Genomic DNA, 9,108 nt, shown 5'->3' on the forward strand with positions numbered 1-9,108 from the left:
GGTTCCGCTAGTGTGTGTATGTGTGAGTGTGTGTTTGTGATTATAAAGCATTTTTTTGTTTAACGAGAACCGCAACGAAAACCACAAACAAATATGATCAGACATCAGGTTGTCTGCTGCAAGCAAAAACAACAGCAAGTGGCAGCATGGCGGATGAATTTGGCTTATATATACGTATTCACATACATGTTCTCACAGATAGTGACACATGCAAACAGCGAAAAGGCTTAAAGCGAAAAATCGTTGCATACTTTTATGCGCCCACAAAAAATGAACTTTAACTGCGGCTGCCACCAAAATTGCAAAGTGTAGGACACATTGCATGCATATAAAAATACACAAATGTAAATATGTATGCACGCGAAACATGCGAGAGTACATCTATTTAATTAACCAACTTTTCATTATGTGGCATCACAACAAAATTACAAAAATTACCCTGCATATGCAAGTTATTTTTAACATATTAAAAAATTAGTTTATAAAAACTGTACCAGAATATTTTTATTTAAATCGTATTTACTTTTTAATTTTTTGTTTTAATTCAAAAATGTAACTTTAAAACAGAATGCAGAAATTTTTTTCGTATATATTGATTCAAATTTATTCACACTTGAGATCTACGTTAATCATTTTTTATTTGTCAAATTCACTAAAAAGTTTTTTAACACTATTTAGTAAAAAACCATTATATTTTAATAAGAATCCATAACATTTTATACACTCCAGAAAAGCAAAATTTTAAATTGTTATCTAAAATTTAATTTATAAATATTTAACTTCAAGTATTCGATTTGATTTATTTTATTTACAATTTTTCAAAATAAGTTTCCATTTATTAAAACTGAATATATCTATTTTAAGTTTTGTATTGCTTGATCATAGTTAAGAAGAACTGTGTAAATAAATACTATATAAAGTATTAATACCAAAATATGTATATATATTTGTTTTTTTTATTGAACATAACACCAGCACCAACACCACTTTCGTTTATTTCACAGTTACCGCTGAAAACCTAAATTAAAAACTAAAAAAATTATATAAAAGAACTGAAGCAATCGCTATAAAACATTTATACTAATGCACAGAGCATAGCACTTGAAAAAATACAAAAAAAGTGCTGGCTGCATTCGGGGCAACGGAAAAATTCTAATTTATTGGGTTTACGCCCATTTTTACACGCTGCGCACATGGACAAAATTCAGCGGGAACGTCCTACCTCATGCCCTAACCAAAACAGGATCTAAAACTAAAAAAAAAAGAAATTGAAAAGGCAAATATGTAAAACGACAAAAACTGAAAAAAAAAAGTAATATAAAAGAATTGCTAGACCCGATTCGACTTGGTGCGCGACGCGTCGACAAATGAAATTTTCACGTCACTCGCGACACGCGCCATGACCACGGTCGACGTGAGGAGTCCTTTGGATTTACCACACAAACATTTTGGGGTGTCCTCTAGAAAAAAAATAGAACAAAAAATGGATTAAAACTTGTAAAAATTTTAATGGAATTTTATTTCCCTCTCTTTATTTTTTGCTCCTTTTTTCTCACTATCTCACTTTTATTCTGTCTGTCGGCGGTTGCGTTGCAGAAATTGTTGTCGTTGCTCCCTTTGATTGTCAAGCATCGGCTTACACACATAAATGTCACATGCGTATACACACCCACACACACATTTTTGAATAGGTGTGAAGGCAGACAGGAAAGAGGATGGAAGAGCAGGAGGACAGAGGTTACAGGACAGCTAGTTGACTGAAAAACTAAACTGTCAGCTTGAGTGAAAAGTTGCCCTAATACTGGCAAATATATAAAACAAAAACGAAAATTGAAATGCGTTGTGAAAAATCAATGGAGATCCGTTAAATACATACAGATTAGGTGTTGCTACGACAGAGATATTCTTTAAGTGTTTATGAAATACCAAGATAGTTAGATGCATACCAAATTATTAAAGTTACAGTCTTAGATTCACCTGACCCTACCCATTTGTGGCAATTGCTTTTTACATTACATATTTTCCACTTTTTAATTTTATTGGCATTAATTTTTAATTACCAATTAATTAAATTGATGCTTCGGCTATTTATTATGTTATTGCAACAAATTTAATGTTTTATTATGAACTTAAACAATAATTTTACCCTAACCGAATTCTTTCTAAATTTAATATGCGGTTAAACGTTGATTTTCAAACCAATTATTGGCTCAAAATTCAATTTAAGTCTATTTGAAAACAAGAAAAGGTTTAAAAAATATCACCAACAAATCTTTAAAATACATATTAATCTTCAGTTACTGATAACTTTGAAATCCAAATAATAAATTAAAACACCAATGACAAAATTAGCTTTGATCCTAGGCTTTCTATCATGCTCTGAATCTTCTCAAAATGTTTTCTATCATTTAAATTAATTCAGAAACAAATGATTTTCAAGATAACGTATATTTGTTGCTGATAAACCAAACAATGTGAAAAACATTGCACAAAATACACATCGGTAACAATAATAAATAAGACTAAGCTGGAATTCAACAGTATAAAATACGCATAAGAAAAACTATTACATATTTACATTTACAACAAAAGTATTTACATAATGGGAATAGCGGGCCTCAAAAATGTTAGCTAAAGCTATGAACCCAAGATTAACGACTTGAGTCTAGGATAGACTAAAGTTTACCCCTGGTATAGAAGCTGTCCCAGAGCTGAAGTTTCTCCAACTCAGGCAACTTCTTGACCTCGAACTGTTCACCAATATTAAGGCATTGAATGTCCGATTCATTTTCAAGGGGAGCGAATTTAAGGTTCTTGATGCTCTCGCAATTGGGATCGCTGTTGGCCGCGAAGCTCGTCCAGATGTCAATCATGCCAGTAATGACCTTATGCTCAGGTGAACCCACTGCCGCCTGATGCGACAGCATGCTGTGGAAGATGTAGCACAGATCATCACCATGACAAACGCCGCGCATCTCCTTGCCACAAAGCACAATGCGAATGGCATTGCAGAGCTTGGAGTCATGGTCAAAGCGGTACACATAGGTGGGAGCACTGCCCTGACGCAGTCGGGCCAGAGCTGTGCGATAGATGGGATGCCAGAATTCGCGATAGGATTCCAAATCCAGAAACTTCATCATATTGGCCTGGTTGCAGGCCTCCTCGCCGAAGTAGGCGCGTTTCAGCTGCAGAGCATAATTCTCGCGCAGCTTGGGATCCAGATTGTCACCCAAATCAATGGGCAGCATATTCTTGCAGTCACCCACCTCGTCCAGAGTAGCCGGTCGTCGCATTACCTCTGCAAATTAATAAAAAATTAGTAAAACGATTCAAAGTCTGCAACTGTACACACTCACCTGGATAGAAGAGCAATCCCTCGAAGCTTGTGCCGCCAAACATCATGGGCACCCGGTTGCTCCAGGGTTGATGCATTAACTCAAAGGGCGACTGGGCAATTACAGTGTGCTCCGTCTTGTAGGGTTCCACAACGGGTCCAAAGGCGAATAGAACTCGATTGTGTTTCTCCTCCTTGCTGAGCACCGAAGACGTCGCCTTGACAATGTCCCCGCCCTTGACATCAAGCAGAAACTTAAAGATCTCCTTGTCCTTGCTGGTGCCTGTATAGCCCAGTTTCTGGGCTAAACGATAGGCCCAATTGTTGCTCGGCGGCTGAGCCCAAGGACACAGCGCAGTGCCGGACATCGAAATGGCCTTGTGCAGTAGTCCCTCCGTCTGCGGACTGAGGGTCAGCAGATGTGTGGAGGCACCGCCTGCACTCTCGCCAAAGAGGGTCACGTTGTTGGGATCCCCGCCAAAGGCTTCGATGTTCTGCTGCACCCAACGGAGACCCAGGATTTGATCCTTGAGGCCCGCATTTCCGGGCACATTGAGCTCTGGATCCTCCAGACTAAGAAAACCAAGTGCGCCCAGCCGATAGCTGATGGAGACGACCACCACATCCTTGGACATGAAGAAGTCCGGACTGTACATGTCTCGTGTGGCTTCGCCCACCTGGAAACCACCGCCATAGATCCAGACCATGACGGGACGCAGCTTTTCCGGCTGCAGCTGTAGATAGAAGAAAAACATTTATTAGTTTCAATAACTGAAAGCTGCTTGATATAGTTACTCACATCCTTGGCGTACACATTCAGATACAGGCAATCTTCGGAGCCCGCAAACTTGCTGAAGAACACATGCGTTTGCATGGACTTCTCGCCTGGCGAAGTGCAGTCCAATTCACGATCCCATGGCTCTGCCGGTTCCGGTGCTCGGAAGCGCAGTTCCCCCACCGGTGGCTTAGCAAATGGAATCTTCTCAAAGCTGTAGTAGCTTCCGCCCCAAATTGTGTTTCTCTTGACGCCACGCACCGAGCCGAGTTTCGTTTTAACCACCGAATAGATCGCTGTGGTTAGCCGACGTTGCTCGTACTTGAAACTGAGCACCCTGTATAAGAGAGAGGGATAGGAAGAGAGAGCGGAACATTGTTTCCGATTAGTTTTGAGCTATGAGCTGCAAGTTGTTGCCACTTTTTTGCCGCTGGCTTTTTCGGCCCGAAATCAGTCACGCCAACAAATTGCCGGCAAGGTGGTTTCAATGCCGCCGAGTGGTTACTCAGTGGTTGCGTTACACTGCATTGTTGTTTTGAAAGTCTTACCGAACTGTCAGCGCCTTTTGACCAACCTCAACGCTCCACGCTTAATATGCATGACAAGTTCTCTATTCACTGTTTATTTTTATTATCATTTTTTCAAATATATTTTTTTGTTTTCAATTATTGCATTCAGTTTTTATTGCCTTGCGGGTGTGTGGTTTATGCATTTTTATGGCATTTTTGTTGTTTTTTTTGCCAATTGCGCAGCTCTCAAAAAAATTAATTAAACATTTTATATTTCACACGCATTGCCCCAATGCACTGACATAGTTTAAGAATAAAATTGCATATAAATTGATCATTTGAGAGCAGACACAGTGAAAGGAGAGAGATCAGATACAAAGATTATCATGTACGTGATCTTTCCACATGGCTGGGAAACTCAGGTCCACATAAGACAGTAAAAATTATATTAGCAAACGTGTTTTATATTTTTTCATATGTTTTTTTTTTTAGTTTGTCATTAAACTAATCTGTTAGTTAAATTAAATCGTTCTAAAAATGTTCTGTCAAATATGATTAAGATTAAATTATTGCTATTCATTTACTTTCGATTGAAGATCATTTTACTATTGTTATTTACTGTACTTATAATGGTATTCAAACTTTAGTTATTACTCATGCTCATCGCTTTCAACGTCGTAAAATTTGATTTGGTTGCTGTGGAAATACATATAGTATGCACGTACATATATAAGATAACAACATTTCTAGAGAATAAAGTTCAACAGGCGATAGCCAACAATTTTAATTTCATACTTTGCTTGTTACAAAACTTGTTTTCAACCAAACACAATTATTTAAGCCATGTCACTCAGTAGGGCCTGATACATGATGATATTGTCACATTATAAACTCGAAATGTTTCAGCAATATCATTCGATATAATTCAATAAATTATTTATAAGGTGTACACTAATTGAACTAATTACCGTAGCAATGCTGTTATAATCTAATTAAGTCTAATTCTCAGAACAATCAAATCCATATCTATAAATAATGTTTCTTTTTGTATATATAAATTTTGCCGATAAGGTGCAGCTGCTTGGATTTTTTCCGATATTAAAACCGCACAAATACTTTCAAATTAACTTAAATGAACAGTTTTGTAATTATACTGTCAAAGCCTAAGCTAAAATTCAAATTAATGTTGAATATTTATATCACAGTTCCAAGCCGTCATGCCTATTTAGCAATTCAACAACCCGACGTATGGAAAAAAAAAAAAAATACAAATGCACCTGAAATCAAAGTGAACTATGTACCTGTCGCTTTATCAATCTCTTGTCATACGTGGGGACAAACACCGGAGTAATATAATATATGTCTAATAAAATGTGTAATGGAATAATGCGATTAGCGAAATTACATACATACATATTTTTAAACATTAACGTTTAAACAAGTATGTGAACTATTGAACTTAAGTGGAAGCAGTGCTTAAAGTACATTACTTAAAACACATAGTAAATGCTTTTTTACTTAAGAGATACGAAACATGATATCATTCTGCACTTGAAAATTGTTTGTTTGTTAAGCACTTTTTCTATACTCTATGTTATGAACGTTCCCAAATTTGCGGAAATTCTTACTCAATTTATAACAGAAAGTTAAGAACTAATATTAAGTAAAAGAAAGTTATTTCAAGATAATCGTTTTATATAATACAAAAAAATGACTTTTCATAATAGAATTGATATGTAATGAAGCCTGTTGCTTTAAATTATTTTGTAATGCTTGGCCATAATTAATGTTAAGAAAATACAGTAAAAATTAATAGTCAATAAACCATTTGAAATGTAGGCTCATGCTCAAACGTGCACATAATAACAAATGGAATTGAAAATTTACGAATACACCAGACAAAAGACAACTAAAAAACAATATATGCTGAATCGAGTTGAAGAAAACAAAAACCACCGATATATCGGCGTATTAAGTACGAAATACTTGATTATTTCCCTCTGTGTAAGTTTATGCAAAAAAAAAGAGGAAAAAAACAGCTGCGAAACTTGCGCAACAATTTCACCAGACGCAACACTGTGATACATGTACATAAATACAGAAGGTGTGAGCGAGACAGATGATAATAAAACGACTGACGATCGAACAAGAAATCAGAAATCTGCAAGCAGCACATGTTGCAGCAACACGGGAGACCTCAAAACACCGAAAAGCGACAACGCTTTTGCTTTTGTGCTTGTGAAAACTTACTTAAAGGTGAGTTTTAGCATATCCATGAAGCGTACGGCCATTGTAAGACTAATTAGATCACACCTTTAGTTTTTTTATAACACTCCAAAAATAATGGGAATAAAGAAAACAAATAGAAAATGTCACGGCCCTACGCTTGCTTAGGCGTGGTGGTTGGGGAAGGGAAAGTAAATAAACACGAGCGAGTATTAAAAATTCCAGTTCACGCACGATAAAAAAGCAACACTACACGATCCGTTCTTCGATGCGCTACCGACGAGAGTGCGCCAACAACTGACTGAAGCTAAACGATCGCGACGCCAGCGAAAACAATGGTTGTAAGTGTGGAATAGTGACAGAGAGCCGGGGAAAGGTGAGCAGACCGCTAAAACATAAACATTAACGGAAGCGGCTCTCAACAAACAATCACCATGCATGCGCCACGCTTACATTAACACTCTCTCTTGCTTTGCCGCTCTCTCTCTCTCTTTTTTCGCTCTCTTTTGTTCTCGCTCTCAGCAGGTGTCTTTTGAACAAAGCGAATCGGTTGTTGCTTGCCGCAAATTTATTTCCGCCTTCACTGTTCGTTCGTTTGCTCTAAAAGCTTTTAAGCTTTAAATTATTTGTGGTTTGTCTGTAAGGTGAAAGCTTAAAGCTCTTTTAACATAACGTATGTTAAGAAGCTTATGGCTGCTGCAGATCACTGTTAAACAGTCGGTGCTTCACAATGTGACACCATAATTTTGACGCATTGTGACAGAGCATCGCAAATCCTCACAGGCAATCACCATGTTCACAAAAAGTGAACATTGAACAAGCTCGTGAACAATAAACAAGTTGTGACATTGCTGTGTGAGGCAGTGTGGACACAGCATATAATTTTTTGCAAAATATGCGTTGGATATTTAAATGATTCCATAAGTAACATTCATTTTTTAGATTCTTAGTAGAATAATACATATTTATTGAATTGCTAGTAGAAAAATATATATCTAAAATAGATGCAGACAGAATACGTATTTTGAACGAACATAAAGCAAATGTTGGATAGGCAATAAATAACCTCGAGTAAAACACTTAGCACAAAGCAAACAAAAATAACAATCCACCTTGAATTTAAAGCAAACGCCCAAGTTATTAAACCTAAGCGGAGCACAAAATACTTTCATAAAACCATTGAGTGAGTGCAAAGACCTGGAAATGAGGTTTTTGCAATCGCAGAACAGTTATGATACAGTTTCGAGCTGAACTTGAATTTGGCCAAATAATTATATTAAACCAGTTTGTAGTTGTTTGCTTGTAGTTGTGTCTAAGACTACGACGAAGCATAGTCGGTTTATGGTTTCTATTAGCATTATTTAACAGACTTTTACTATTTTAACAATATTTATTCATTTCCGCTTGGTATCTATATCCATATCTCAAACTGTCATCTTGACTTTTTAACTTAAAAATCAAAGACATCTGCTGTTGTATACGGAGGCTCGCTTTCAGTAATGACTTCAGGAACTGGCCCATCATCACATAATGTTAAGCGAATGCACACAGCCAAAAAGCTAAATTAATAAAATATTTTATTTATGTATAATATTTCAATACATTCTTAGACAATAACCTGAGTAGTAGAATAATATATTGAAGCTTAGAGCACATTCCGACTTTTCTCGACTCTTTCACAAATGCAACTGGATACAGATCTACAGTACCCTAAATGATGAAGTAGTTTCATGCAATCAGTTTGCTTGGCTTATTAGCGATCGATTATCACTTGTGACTTATTTAGAGAATCTAATGAATACAATGGAGTGCTTCACCACACTTCTTCATAACAATTTCCAAAACATAAATTAATGAATTCTAAATGACTATAATATAATACTAAGTAGGATAATAACATAACTATTAGGATATTAGAAATAATCAATTATGGTATCTACGAATATTTTAATGATAGACGTGAGTTATGCTGTTATGGCAATGAAGAAAAATTTGGTTGATACTCGCAAATAAAAAGAGGTACGCTCCTAAAATAATAGAGAAAATGTTTTGATATTTTCCTACCGTTAGATAATAAAGCGTTAATCATATTATCAATAAAATAATCGTAATCAGAAATTACTTCCATGCTATTTTACGTCGATCATAAAAATATTCAGATAATATAAAATTTCGCTATTATAGAAATTTATCTGCAATTATAGGTTGTATTATTGACAAGCAAGTCACACCTCCAAACTGAACAATAAAAATCTACCTAATTA

At 36.1% G+C, this 9,108-nt stretch overlaps 1 protein-coding gene and 1 long non-coding RNA gene across 2 annotated transcripts; both read right to left on the minus strand.

Annotated features, from left to right (window-relative positions):
• Positions 1-2,429: 2,429 nt before the first annotated feature.
• On the minus strand, positions 2,430-7,141 carry LOC117789593 (esterase B1-like). The gene is made up of 4 exons (XM_034628635.1): positions 6,869-7,141; positions 4,134-4,446; positions 3,357-4,068; positions 2,430-3,298 (listed from the first exon to the last, which is right to left on the minus strand). The coding sequence occupies exons 1-4, from the start codon at positions 6,907-6,909 to the stop codon at positions 2,676-2,678; spliced, it is 1,689 nt and encodes a 562-aa protein (XP_034484526.1). The 5' UTR covers positions 6,910-7,141; the 3' UTR covers positions 2,430-2,675.
• A 951-nt stretch (positions 7,142-8,092) lies between these two features.
• On the minus strand, positions 8,093-8,570 carry LOC117789599. The gene is made up of 2 exons (XR_004617915.1): positions 8,463-8,570; positions 8,093-8,403 (listed from the first exon to the last, which is right to left on the minus strand). It is a non-coding gene; the product is annotated as an uncharacterized LOC117789599 (long non-coding RNA).
• Positions 8,571-9,108: the final 538 nt, after the last annotated feature.

Source organism: Drosophila innubila (genome assembly GCF_004354385.1).
Source record: "Drosophila innubila isolate TH190305 chromosome 3R unlocalized genomic scaffold, UK_Dinn_1.0 2_E_3R, whole genome shotgun sequence".
NCBI lineage: Eukaryota > Metazoa > Arthropoda > Insecta > Diptera > Drosophilidae > Drosophila > Drosophila innubila.

Coding starts and splice junctions, on each gene's coding strand:
- LOC117789593 (XM_034628635.1), bottom strand. CDS start 6,909: ATGGCCGTACGCTTCATGGATATGCTAAAACTCACCTTTAA. Junction 4,447..6,868: donor ATGCTAAAACTCACCTTTAA/GTAAGTTTTCAC, acceptor TCTCTTATACAG/GGTGCTCAGTTTCAAGTACG. Junction 3,299..3,356: donor GGGATTGCTCTTCTATCCAG/GTGAGTGTGTAC, acceptor ATTAATTTGCAG/AGGTAATGCGACGACCGGCT.